The sequence below is a fragment of the Artemia sp. Qi Xiang Cuo genome, chromosome 17 (assembly GCF_049724085.1).
Source record: "Artemia sp. Qi Xiang Cuo chromosome 17, ASM4972408v1, whole genome shotgun sequence".
Lineage (NCBI taxonomy): Eukaryota > Metazoa > Arthropoda > Branchiopoda > Anostraca > Artemiidae > Artemia > Artemia sp. Qi Xiang Cuo.
This window is the reverse complement of record NC_142810.1, coordinates 44,375,218-44,389,710: the sequence shown is the minus strand read 5'-3', so window position 1 is coordinate 44,389,710 and position 14,493 is coordinate 44,375,218. Positions and strand designations below refer to the sequence as shown.

At 34.4% G+C, this 14,493-nt stretch overlaps 1 protein-coding gene across 1 annotated transcript in view; it reads left to right on the top strand.

The window, feature by feature from the left end:
* The window catches only part of LOC148942240 (zinc finger CCHC domain-containing protein 8 homolog), a 93,454-nt gene that overhangs the window by 43,833 nt on the left and 35,128 nt on the right, over positions 1–14,493 (top strand). The window contains exon 2 of the mRNA XM_089103023.1: positions 13,649–13,827. Coding sequence (XP_088959149.1) covers positions 13,649–13,827 — 179 coding nt within the window. The remainder of the gene's footprint in view (positions 1–13,648; positions 13,828–14,493) is intronic.

Genomic DNA, 14,493 nt, shown 5'->3' with positions numbered 1-14,493 from the left:
GTTCCATTTTGAACAGTGTTGAGAGGTCCCCTACCCCAACCCCGAAGGAAGCCGATCCCCCAACCCAACCCCGAAGGAAGCCCCCGGTCCTCAAAGGTCCCCGGGCTCCCAAAGGACCACCCGGCTCTCAAGGGTCCCCCAGACCCCCAACGGACCCCCCGGCCCCCAAAGGCCCACCCCAGACCCCCAAAGGCCCTCCCCGGACCCCCCAAAGGCCCATCGAGCTCCCAAAAGACCAACGGGGTCCCAAAGGCCCTCCACCAGCCCCCAAATGTCCCCCAGGCTCCCAAAGGCCCACCCAGACCCCAAAAGGCCCTCCCCGGGCCCCCCAAAGGCCCATCGAGCTCCCAAAAGACCAACGGGGTCCCAAAGGCCCTCCACCGGTCCCCAAATGTCCCCCAGGTTCCCAACTGGCCCCCCGGACCCCCAAAGGCCCTCCCCGGGTACCCAAAGGTCCCCCAAAGCTCCCAAACGGCCCGCGGACCCCCAAAGGCCCTCCTCAGACCCTCAAAGGCCCTCCCCTGGTCCTCAAAGGGTCCCCCAGACCCCCAACGGACCCCCCGGACCCCAAAGACCCTCCCCCGGTCCTCAAAGGTCCACCGGGCCCGCGCAGCGCCGCGGGCCCGGAAAGCGCCGCAGGGGATGCGCCGCAGGGGGGATGCGCCGCGGGTCGGGGGGATGCGCCGCAGGGATGCGCCGCAAAAAGAAACTAAAAAGTAAAAAATTCAAAATGTTATCCCCCAAACGCCCTCCCCGGGCCCCCCAAAGAGCCCCCTCTCCATTTTTTTAATACTTTTTTATGGCTTTATTATATCTTTTCTGAACAAGTTCCATTCATAATGTCATTCCTAAACCCATTTTCCAACCTCAAAGAGTCCCCTCCCCAATTCGTAAATACTTTCTTGAATTTTTTAACATGGTATTTTTTTAACTTTTTTTACGTATCTTAAAATGACATGAAATATGCTTACGGCTCTACCAATCGTACTCTGTGCTTGTTCATAGACACGATATGGCTTTCTCACTGGTACTCTATGGCAGGTTATCGACACTACCGAGTGTATTGCGTGCATTAAATCAGTATTTTTTACACAGTGGAAGGATCAACACACAACTCATATCTGTAAAAAGTGAAGATGAATTATTCGACGAAAGTATGTACACATGAAAAAATCATTGTCGTGTTGAACGCTGACAAGGAGAAATACCTGAACTATGAAACGAGTGCAAGTGGAGATCTTATTGGCAATGTATGCATACGTTGTCATAACAGTGAGGAGTTAAGTTCCTTTGGTGTACCTAAGAATTTCCATCATGCAAGAGGTGGATATGCGAGAGTAACATTACCAGAGAAATTAGTGCTCAAAGAGAATGCAAACTTAAAAATAATTATCGATGATCAGGGACAACTCCTTGCTACGTCTTCTGGTAACACATTACCTGTTGATAAATCCTATCATCATATTTCTGGTATTAGCATTTTAAAGAGAACAAGAAGAAGACAAGCATACCCCTGCACCAACATCATAAATCATATCTTGTCAACGTGTCAAAACTGTCATCTATGTAAAAATAATGTGACAATAGACAGTGAAATCGCAGGCAGAATAAAAAGGACATTAGCAGACAATATCATCAATGAATATAAAGATGAATTGACGGAAAGTGAAACGCAAGTGTACTAATAATGTGTAATAATGTATTTAATGTATTTTAATATTAATATTCTACATGTCATTATTTCATTAAAAATATTTTATGCATTATTTTGTTAAGTGTTCATTATTTTTAGGGTTTATCAGAACGTCAAACGTTCAGAATATCTAAAAAGGTCAGAGATGAAAGAAAAAGAATTTTTAGAGATAGAGATACTACTAGCAGACTCAATTTTCTCAATGAAGTGAAGAAAAGTTCAAGTTCTCTTCTGAACTTTACCAAAGAACACACTTCAATTCTAATTTCTCCAGAGAAAACTAAATTTTCCACTTTAGTTCAGATCTGTCTCGAAGAGATGAAAAATTTAAAACACTGTTCCAAATTTTCTCAACGAAGTCAAGGAAAGTTCAAGTTCTCTTTCTCTTTCGAATTTTACCAGAGAACACGCTACAATTCTAATTTCTCCAGAGAAAACTAAAATCTTCCACTTCAGTTCTTTATTTCACAAAGACATAAAGAAATTTAAAGTTCAATTCTAATTTTTCGGTTGAAGATAGAAAAAGTAATACTATACTTGTGAATATTTTTATGGAAGATGAAAAGTTCTAGCTCAATTTTAAATTTTCTTAACGAAGTGAAGAAAAGGTTCAAGTTCTCTTCGGAATTTTACCGAAGAACACAATTCAATTCTAATTTCTCCAAAGTAAAAAAAAATCTTCCACTTGATTTCTTTATTTCACAAAGACATAAAGAAATCTAAAGTTCAATTCTAATTTTTCGGTGGAAGATAGAAAATTAATACCATACTTGTGAATATTTTCATGGAATATAAAAAGTTCTAGTTCATTTTAAAATTTTCTTAACGAAGTTAAGAAGAATTCAAGTTCTCTTCTGAATTTTACCAAAGAACACACTTCATTTCTAATTTCGACAAAGAAAATAAAATCTTCCACTTGATTTCTTTATTTCACATAGACATAAGGAAATTTAAAGTTCAATTCTAAATTTTTCGGTTGGAAGATAGAAAAAGCAATACCATACTTGTGAAATATTTTCACGGAAGATAAAAAGTTCTAGTTCAATTTTAAATTTTCTCAACGAAGTGAAGAAAAGTTCAAGTTCTCTTCTGAACTTTACCAAAGAACACACTTCAATTATAATTTCTCCAGAGAAAACAAAATCTTCCACTTCAGTTCTATATTTCATTAAGACATAAAGAAATTTAAATTTCAATTCTAAATTTTTCGGTGGAAGATAGAAAAATTAATAACATACTTGTGATTATTTTCACGGAAAATAAAAAGTTCTAGTCCAATTTAAAATTTTCTCAATGAAGTGAAGAAAAGTTCAAGTTCTCTTCTGAACTTTACCAAAGAACACACTTCAATTCTAATTTCTCCAGAGAAAACTAAATTTTCCACTTAAGTTCTATATTTCACAAAGACATAAAGAATTTTAAAGTTCAATTCTAAATTTTTCGCTGGAAGATGGAAAACGCAATACCATACCTGTGAATATTTTCACGGAAGATAAAAAGTTCTAGTTCAATTTAAAATTTTCTCAATGAAGTGAAGAAAAGTTCAAGTTCTCTTCTGAACTTTACCAAAGAACACACTTCTATTCTAATTTCTCCAGAGAAAACTAAATTTTCCACTTTAGTTCAGATCTGTCTCGAAGAGATGAAAAATTTAAAACACTGTTCCAAATTTTCACAACGAAGTCAAGGAAAGTTCAAGTTCTCTTCGGAATTTTACCAGAGAACACGCTACAATTCTAATTTCCCCAGAGAAAACTTGTTTTCTTTATTTCACAAAGACATAAAGAAATTTAAAGTTCAATTCTAATTTTTCGGTGGAAGATAGAAAAATTAATACCATACTTGTGAATATTTTCATGGAAGATAAAAAGTTCTAGCTCAATTTAAAATTTTCTTAACGAAGTGAAGAAAAATTCAAGTTCTCTTCTGAACTTTACCAAAGAACACACTTCAATTCTAATTTCGCCAAAGAAAACAAAAATCTTCCACTTGATTTCTTTATTTCACAAAGACATAAAGAAATTTAAAGTTCATTTCTATTTTATCGATTGGAAGATGTAAAACTCAATACAACACCTTTGAATATTTTAATGCGAGATAAAAAGTTTTATTTAAATTTTTAATTTTCTCAAAGAAATGAAGAAAAGTTAAAGATCTCTATTGAATATGACAAAATAACAAACTTAATTACTAATATTTACAAAGAAAATAAAAATCTTTATCTCTTTTTATTTATTTAACAAGTAAATAATCATATTTCAATTTAAGTTATCAATTTTTCGGTTGGAAGATAGAAATAGCAATACCCAACAAATGAATATATTAACAGAATATGAAATGTTCTAGCTCAATTTTAAGTTTTATCAATAAAGTCAAGTAAATTTCAAGGTTTCTTCTGAATTCTACCAACGCACACTCTTAAATTATAATTTCTCAGAGAAAACTAAAATCTTCCAATTAATTTATTTATTTAAAAAATACATAAATAGATATAAAGCTAAGTTATAATTTTTCGGTGGAAGATAGAAAATCAATACCATACTTGTGAATATTTTCATGGAAGATAAAAAGTTCTAGTTCAATTTAAAATTTTCTCAATGAAGTCAAGGAAAGTTCAAGTTCTCTACTGAATTTTACCAAAGAACACGCTTAAATTCTAATTTCTCAGAGAAAACAAAAATCTTCCACTTCAGTTCTTTATTTCACAAAGACATAAAGAAATTTAAAGTTCAATTCTAATTTTTCGGTGGAAGATAGAAAAATTAATAACATACTTGTGAATATTTTCATGGAAGATAAAAAGTTCTAGTTCAATTTAAAATTTTCTCAACGAAGTCAAGGAAAGTTCAAGTTCTCTTCGGAGTTTTACCAAAGAACACGCTACAATTCTAATTTCTCCAGAGAAAACTAAAATCTTCCACTTCAGTTCTTTATTTCACAAAGAGTTAAAGAAATTTAAAGTTCAATTCTAATTTTTCGCTTGGAAGATAGAAAAAGTAATACTATACTTGTGAATATTTTCATGGAAGATAAAAAGTTATAGTTCAATTTTAAATTTTCTTAACGAAGCTAAGAAAAAGTTCAAGTTCTCTTCTGAACTTTACCAAAGAACACACTTCAATTCTAATTTCTCCAGAGAAAACTAAATTTTCCACTTTAGTTCAGATCTGTCTCGAAGAGATGAAAAATTTAAAAACACTGTTCCAAAATTTTACACAGAAGATAAAAAAGGTCAAGTTCTCTTCGGGATTTTACCAAAGAACACAATTCCATTCTAATTTCTCAGAGAAAACAAAAATCTTCCACTTCAGTTCTTTATTTCACAAAGAAATTTAATGTTCAATTCTAATTTTTCGGTGGAAGATAGAAAAATTAATACCATACTTGTGAATATTTTCATGGAAGATAAAAAGTTCTAGTTCAATTTAAAATTTTCATAACGAAGTGAAGAAGAATTCAAGTTCTCTTCTGAATTTTACTGAAGAACACACTTCAATTCTAATTTCGCCAAAGAAAACAAAAATCTTCCACTTGATTTCTTTATTTCACAAAGACATAAAGAAATTTAAAGTTCATTTCTAAATTTTTCGGTGGAAGATAAGAAAAAGCAATACCATACTTGTGAACATTTTCATGGAAGATAAAAAGTTCTAGTTCAATTTTAAATTTTCTTAACGAAGTGAAGAAAAGTTCAAGTTCTCTACTGAATTTTACCAAAGAACACAATACAATTCTAATTTCTCCAGAGAAAACTAGATTTTCCACTTTAGTTCAGATCTGTCTCGAAGAGATGAAAAATTTAAAACACTGTTCCAAATTTTTCACAGAAGATAAAAAAGTTCAAGTTCTCTTCGGAATTTTACCAAAGATCACACTTCAATTCTAATTTCTCCAGAGAAAACTAAAATCTTCCACTTCAGTTCTATATTTCACAAAGGCATAAAGAAATTTAAAGTTCCATTCTAAATTTTTCAGTGAGAAATAGAAAAATTAATACCATACTTGTGAATATTTTCACAGAAGATAAATACAATACATTTGAATATTTTCCCGGAAGATAAAAAGTTCTAATTCAATTTTAAATTTTCTCAACGAAGTCAAGGAAAGTTCAAGTTCTCTACTGAATTTTACCAAAGAACACGCTTCAATTCTAATTTCTCCAAGTATGGTTAGGTTAGGTTAGGCTAGATTAAGTTAGGTTAGATTAGGTTAGGTTAGGTTAGCCCACGTACGCGTCACTTAGGTTAGCTTTGGTTAGTTGAGAGACAGGCAAAACGTTAGGTTTTTGATTCGGTTAGGTTAGGTTAGGTTAAGTTAGGTTAGGCTAGGTTAGCCTAAGGATGCGCACGAACGTAGGCTGACCTAGTCTAACCTAACCTAACCTAACCTAATCTAAGCTAACCTAATCTAACCTAACCTAACCTAATCATACACCTAACTTTTTGCATGTCTCTCACCTAACCTAAGCTAACCTAAGTGACGCGTACGTGGGCTAACCTAACCTAACCTAATCTAACCTAACTTAATCTAGCCTAACCTAACCTAACCTAACCATACTTGGAGAAATTAGAATTGAAGCGTGTTCTTTGGTAAAATTCAGTAGAGAACTTGAACTTTCCTTGACTTCGTTGAGAAAATTTTAAATTGAATTAGAACTTTTTATCTTCCTGGAAAATATTCCAATGCATTGTATTTATCTTCAGTGAAAATATTCACAAGTATGGTATTAATTTTTCTATCTCTCACCGAAAAATTTAGAATGGAACTTTAAATTTCTTTATGCCTTTGTGAAATAAAGAATTGAAGTGGAAGATTTTTGTTTTCTCTGGAGAAATTAGAATTGAATTGTGTTCTTTGGTAAAATTCCGAAGAGAACTTGAACTTTTGTATCTTCTGTGAAAAATTTGGAACAGTGTTTAAAATTTTTCCTCTCTTCGAGACAGATCTGAAATAAAGTGAAAAATTCATTTTTATCTGGAGAAATTATACTTATATTGTGTTATTTGGTAAAATTCAGTAGAGAACTTGAACTTTTCTTCACTTCATTAAGAAAATTTAAAATTGAACTAGAACTTTTTATCTTCCGTGAAAATATTCACAAGTGTGGTATTGCATTTTCTTATCTTCCACCGAAAAATTAGAAATGAACTTTAAATTTCTTTATGTCTTTGTGAAATATAGAAATCAAGTGGAAGATTTTTGTTTTCTTTGGCGAAATTAGAATTGAAGTGTGTTCTTTAGTAAAATTCAGAAGAGAACTTGAATTCTTCTTCACTTCATTATGAAAATTTTAAATTGAACTAGAACTTTTTATCTTCCATGAAAATATTCACAAGTATGGTATTAATTTTTCTATCTTCCACCGAAAAATTAGAATTGAACATTAAATTTCTTTGTGAAATAAAGAACTGAAGTGGAAGATTTTTGTTTTCTCTGAGAAATTAGAATGGAATTGTGTTCTTTGGTAAAATCCCGAAGAGAACTTGAACTTTTTTATCTTCTGTGTAAAATTTTGGAAGAGTGTTTTAAATTTTTCATCTCTTCGAGACAGATCTGAACTAAAGTGGAAAATTTAGTTTTCTCTGGAGAAATTAGAATTGAAGTGTGTTCTTTGGTACAGTTCAGAAGAAAACTTGAACTTTTTCTTCACTTCGTTAAGAAAATTTAAAATTGAACTATAGCTTTTTATCTTCCGTGAAAATATTCACAAGTATGGTATTACTTTTTCTATCTTCCAACCGAAAAATTAGAATTGAACTTTAAATTTCTTTAAGTCTTTGTGAAATAAAGAACCGAAGTGAAAGATTTTAGTTTTCTCTGGAGAAATTAGAATTGTAGCTTGTTCTTTGGTAAAACTCCGAAGAGAACTTGAACTTTTCTTCACTTCATTGAGAAAATTTTAAATTGAACTAGTACTTTTTATTTTCCATGAAAATATTCACAAGTATGTTATTGATTTTTCTATCTTCCACTGAAAAATTAGAATTGAACTTTAAATTTCTTTATGTCTTTGTGAAATAAAGAACTGAAGTGGAAGATTTTGGTTTTCTCTGAGAAATTAGAATTTAAGCGTGTTCTTTGGTAAAATTCAGTAGAGAACTTGAACTTTTCTTCACTTCATTGACAAAATTTTAAATTGAACTAGTACTTTTTATCTTCCATGAAAATATTCACAAGTATGTTATTAATTTTTCTATCTTCCACCGAAAAATTAGAATTGAACTTTAAATTTCTTTATGTCTTTGTGAAATAAAGAACTGAAGTGGAAGATTTTTGTTTTCTCTGAGAAATTAGAATTTAAGCGTGTTCTTTGGTAAAATTCAGTAGAGAACTTGAACTTTCCTTGACTTCGATGAGAAAATTTTAAATTGAACTAGAACTTTTTATCTTCCGTGAAAATATTTCACAAGTATGGTATTGCTTTTTCTATCTTCCAACTGAAAAATTTAGAATTGAACTTTAAATTTCTTTCTGTTTTTGTGAAATATAGAAATTAAGTGGAAGATTTTTATTTTCTTTGGAAAAATTAGAATTTTAGTGTGTTCGTTTGGAAAAGTCAGTAGAGAAATTTAACAAGTATAAAATTTGTTAATAAAATTAAAAACTTAACTAAAACTTTTTTATCTTCCGTGAAAATATTCACAACTGGGGTATTACGTTTTCTATCTTAAAATAAAAATAGTAGAATTTAACTTTAAATTTCCCTAACTCTTTGTGAAATAAAGAAATCAAGTGGAAGATTTTTGTTTTCTCTGGAGAAATTAGAATTGTAGTGTGTTCTTTGGTAAAATTCAGAAGAGAACTTGAATTTTTCTTCACTTCGTTAAGAAAATTTTAAATTGAACTAGAACTTTTTATCTTCCATGAAAATATTCACAAGTATAGTATTACTTTTTCTATCTTCCAACCGAAAAATTAGAATTGAACTTTAAATTTGTTTATGTCTTTGTGAAATAAAGAACTGAAGTGGAAGATTTAGTTTTCTCTGGGGAAATTAGAATTGTAGCGTGTTCTCTGGTAAAATTCCGAAGAGAACTTGAACTTTCCTTGACTTCGTTGTGAAAATTTGGAACAGTATTTTAAATTTTTCATCTCTTCGAGACAGATCTGAACTAAAGTGGAAAATTTTAGTCTTCTCTGGAGAAATTAGAATAGAAGTGTGTTCTTTGGTAAAGTTCAGAAGAGAACTTGAACTTTTCTTCACTTCATTGAGAAAATTTAAAATTGAACTAGAACTTTTTATCTTCCGTGAAAATATTAACAGGTATGGTATTGCGTTTTCCATCTTCCAGCGAAAAATTTAGAATTGAACTTTAAAATTCTTTATGTCTTTGTGAAATATAGAACTTAAGTGGAAAATTTAGTTTTCTCTGGAGAAATTAGAATTGAAGTGTGTTCTTTGGTAAAGTTCAGAAGAGAACTTGAACTTTTCTTCACTTCATTGAGAAAATTTTAAATTGGACTAGAACTTTTTATCTTCCGTGAAAATATTAACAAGTATGTTATTAATTTTTTTATCTTCCACCGAAAAATTTAGAATTGAACTTTAAATTTCTTTATGTCTTCATGAAATATAAAACTGAAGTGGAAGATTTTTGTTTTCTCTGGAGAAATTAGAATTGAAGTGTGTTCTTTGGTAAAGTTCAGAAGAGAACTTGAACTTTTCTTCATTTCATTGAGAAAATTTAAAATTGAACTAGAACTTTTTATCTTCCGTGAAAATATTTCACAAGTATGGTATTGCTTTTTCTATCTTCCAACCGAAAAATTTAGAATTGAACTTTAAATTTCCTTATGTCTATGTTAAATAAAGAAATCAAGTGGAAGATTTTATTTTCTTTGTTAAAATTAGAAATCAAGTGTGTTCTTTGGTAAAGTTCAGAAGAGAACTTGAACTTTTCTTCACTTCATTGAGAAAATTTTAAATTGAACTAGAACTTTTTATCTTCCATGAAAATATTCACAAGTATGGTATTAATTTTTCTATCTTCCACCGAAAAATTAGAATTGAACTTTAGATTTCTTTATGTCTTTGTGAAATAAAGAACTGAAGTGGAAGATTTTTGTTTTCTCTGGCGAAATTAGAATTGAATTGCGTTCTTTGGTAAAATTCCGAAGAGAACTTGAACTTTTTCTTCACCTCGTTAAGAAAATTTAAAATTGAGCTAGAACTTTTTATCTTCCATAAAAATATTCACAAGTATAGTATTACTTTTTCTATCTTCCAACCGAAAAATTAGAATTGAACTTTAAATTTCTTTATGTCTTTGTGAAATAAAAAACTGAAGTGTAAGATTTTAGTTTTCTCTGGAGAAATTAGAATTGTAGCGTGTTCTCTGGTAAAATTCGAAAGAGAAAGAGAACTTGAACTTTCCTTGACTTCGTTGAGAAAATTTGGAACAGTGTTTTAAATTTTTCATCTCTTTGAGATAGATCTGAACTAAAGTGGAATATTTAGTTTTCTCTGGAGAAATTAGAATTGAAGTGTGTTCTTTGGTAAAGTTCAGAAGAGAACTTGAACTTTTCTTCACTTCATTGAGAAAATTGAGTCTGCTAGTAGTATCTCTATCTCTAAAAATTCTTTTTCTTTCATCTCTGACCTTTTTAATAGATATTCTGAACGTTTGACGTTCTGACAAACCCTAAAAATAATAAACACTTAACAAAATAATGCATAAAATATTTTTAATGAGATACTGACATGTAGAATATTAATATTAAAATACGTTAAATACATTATTACACATTATTAGTACACTTGCGCTTCACTTTCCGTCAATTCGTCTTTATATTCATTGATGATATTGTCTGCTAATGTCCTTTTTATTCTGCCTGCGATTTCACTGTCTATTGTCACATTATTTTTACATAGATGACAGTTTTGACACGTTGACAAGATATGATTTATGATGTTGGTGCAGGGGTATGCTTGTCTTCTTCTTGTTCTCTTTAAAATGCTAATACCAGAAATATGATGATAGGATTTATCAACAGGTAATGTGTTACCAGAAGACGTAGCAAGGAGTTGTCCCTGATCATCGATAATTATTTTTAAGTTTGCATTCTCTTTGAGCACTAATTTCTCTGGTAATGTTACTCTCGCATATCCACCTCTTGCATGATGGAAATTCTTAGGTACACCAAAGGAATTTAACTCCTCACTGTTATGACAACGTATGCATACATTGCCAATAAGATCTCCACTTGCACTCGTTTCATAGTTCAGGTATTTCTCCTTGTCAGCGTTCAACACGACAATGATTTTTTCATGTGTACATACTTTCGTCGAATAATTCATCTTCACTTTTTACAGATATGAGTTGTGTGTTGATCCTTCCACTGTGTAAAAAATACTGATTTAATGCACGCAATACACTCGGTAGTGTCGATAACCTGCCATAGAGTACCAGTGAGAAAGCCATATCGTGTCTATGAACAAGCACAGAGTACGATTGGTAGAGCCGTAAGCATATTTCATGTCATTTTAAGATACGTAAAAAAAGTTAAAAAAATACCATGTTAAAAAATTCAAGAAAGTATTTACGAATTGGGGAGGGGACTCTTTGAGGTTGGAAAATGGGTTTAGGAATGACATTATGAATGGAACTTGTTCAGAAAAGATATAATAAAGCCATAAAAAAGTATTAAAAAAATGGAGAGGGGGCTCTTTGGGGGGCCCAGGGAGGGCGTTTGGGGGGTAACATTTCGAAATTTTTACTTTTTAGTTTACTTTTTGCGGTGCATCCCTGCGGCGCATCCTTGCGGCGCCGGCGCATCCCTGCTGCGCATCCTCCGACCCGCGGCGCATCCCCCTGCGGCGCATCCCCTGCGGCGCTTTCCTGGCCCGCGGCGCTTCTCGGGCCCGGGAGACCTTTGAGGACCGGGGGAGGGTCTTTGGGGTCTGGGGGGTCCGTTAGGGGTCTGGGGGACCCTTTGAGGACCGAATGGTCCTTTGAGGGTCTGAGGAGGGCGTTTGGGGGACCGAGGGCCCTTTGGGAGCTTTGGGGGACCTTTGGGTACCCGGGGAGGGCCTTTGGGGGTCCGGGGGGCCAGTTGGGAACCTGGGGGACATTTGGGGACCGGTGGAGGGCCTTTGGGACCCCGTTGGTCTTTTGGGAGCTCGATGGGCCGTTGGGGGGCCCGGGGAGGGCCTTTAGGGGTCTGGGTGGGCCTTTGGGAGCCTGGGGGACATTTGGGGGCTGGTGGAGGGCCTTTGGGACCCCGTTGGTCTTTTGGGAGCTCGATGGGCCTTTGGGGTTCTGGGGTGGGCCTTTGGGGGCCGGGGGGTCCGTTGGGGGTCTGGGGGACCCTTGAGAGCCGGGTGGTCCTTTGGGAGCCCGGGGACCTTTGAGGACCGGGGGCTTCCTTCGGGGTTGGGTTGGGGGATCGGCTTCCTTCGGGGTTGGGGTAGGGGACCTCTCAACACTGTTCAAAATGGAACTTGTGTATTATAACGACCACAGAGTTTCACCCTCAAATTCTCTTCCAAAACCTCTTCAAAAATCATCTTTTAAAATGTCTCTAGCTGTTTCGCCGAAAAAATCCCATAACCTGTCTAAAACAGTTTCGCCCAAATAATCCCCAAACGTAATTCAGCGTGTTCCTTTTGTTTTTGGCATCTCTGTGCTAATGCATTTCAAATTAATAAGAAACCTGATTCCCGTGCTAAAACAATTCATCGCTAAGATGTTTCTCGGAGAATTGTTTCCATGTCGTTTGGTTATTAATATCCTTTGGAGTTCGACCAAAGGAGTTGTTTCCGAGGCAAAGACATTAATAATTTGGATCTATTCCTGGAGAATCGTTTCTAGGCGAAAATTTTTAAAGTCTGACAGATGATGTCATTGATTGATTGATCTGTTAAGAAAGGGGAATTAATTTGTTTTTTCTAAGGGGGATTATTGAGTCACGATAGGTGAATTGAGGCCGAGAGCACAGGTGCGACTCATGACACGACCACGTGGTTTATGGTTTTCCAAGTGAGAAAGTTTCTGTTTTTCCATTCTCACTGACAAAGACCATAAAAACATCAAATAAATGTGACAAAGTTCCTGTTTTTCCATTCTCACTGACAAAGTCCATAAAACCATCAAATAAATGTGACAAAGTTTCTGTTTTTTCATTCTCACTGACAAAATCCATAAAAACATCAACTATTTAATCATATTGCACACCCGTTATATACGAAATCTCAAGGGCGAATTGTTATGTAACGGGGGAAATCATATGTAACCAGCCCTCTGATTGGCTGAGAAGGAGGATGTATCCGACTCGCTGATTGGCTGAGAAGGAAACACGTGATCTAACTGTTTCCGGGAAAGTCATAACATTGCCTAGAGCAATAACAACAAATACTATTTCTGGACACCAAGACATTCGCGATCGATTACGCAATCAAGTTCTCGGAAATTCACTTCCCCCTCGAGTCCTAGATCAAAAACATTGTCCCCGTTAGAATTCAATACGCATGTGCAACCTTCGTTCCGGAGTTATTACACATAGAAACATCAAATAAATCGACCTTGGAGAAAGAGGTCATTGACCGATTACGCAATCATTCTCCCTAGGGAGGCTATGCCCTTATTTGGGGTGCAAAAAAATTATAGGTGGCAGCAGGGGTGCCACATGGGGCTCAATAAGGCATATCTACTTGCAATTATGGTTGCTAATGAATGCTATTGGTTATAATTGGTTATAACCTTAATTGAGGAAAAATAATATTTTTTTCAAATCTATTTTTGGGTAGGGAGGGATTCCACGTTTGGCACATGGGATTGTTTTTTCGTTGTTTTTTTTTTTCGATAAACACGCTTTGAGAGAGAGCATTTTTCCTCTTTTTTTCTCTACTTGGGGTACAAACTTTACATTTCTTTTGATCTGAACCTTTTAGTTAGGATTCGCAGAACATTATGTTTTTATTTTATCCCAGTTTAACCATCATCATAATTGTTTCAGAATAAGTCTCTAGGGCACAATGAAGATGAGGTGAAAACACCAAAGGAGACAACCAATTCTGGAAGATGCTTCAACTGTGGAGGGGATCATGTTTTGTCTGATTGCAAAGAAGAAAAAGATCATGTAAAAATAAGATCTGCAAGGAAGAGGTTGAGAGATTCGGGCTTGCTCGGAAACGTGTAAGTTTTTTTTGTGAAATGCATGATTCTTATCATAGCTACAATTTTTCAATCACTTTTTCTTTTATTTTAGTATATTAAGGTTCTATAGAGTAGACTAAGGTGACTTATAAATAGGACGAAAATAAATTTGTGTCTGAGCCCTCATGTTGAGGGTTTTATTATTCTTCCCACAACTTACTTTTCGACCCCCCCCCCCTCACCTAAAGGAAAGTATGTGTCTTATCTTTGTGACTGTGTAAATCCGTTGTACTTTGGATTACTGTTCTTAAAAAAATCACAAATATGGGAATTCACTTAAAATCAACAGTGTGTTCGTAATTGAGCATGTTTTTCATAAATGGGTAAGAAAAGATTCAAACCTTTTAATTTTAATACTTTGAAGATTGTAGAAAGAGTAAAAATAAATATATTTCAGTATTAAAAAGTGCCTTTGCTAATATCTTTGCGTGGCTCAGAATAACGAAGGCAACTAACCATGCACGCGCTAGTACATTCCCTGCTGATATTTATCCGGTGCATTGTGATCACTCGGACTTTTTGTTTCGAGGGCTTTCTTCACACATTCTTTTGCTTATTTATCCCCACTTCTCCCCCGAAAAAATTCAATTGATTAGCCGCCATGGAAAAAGTGGGGTAGCAAGTAGTAACTATCTATGGAATTTG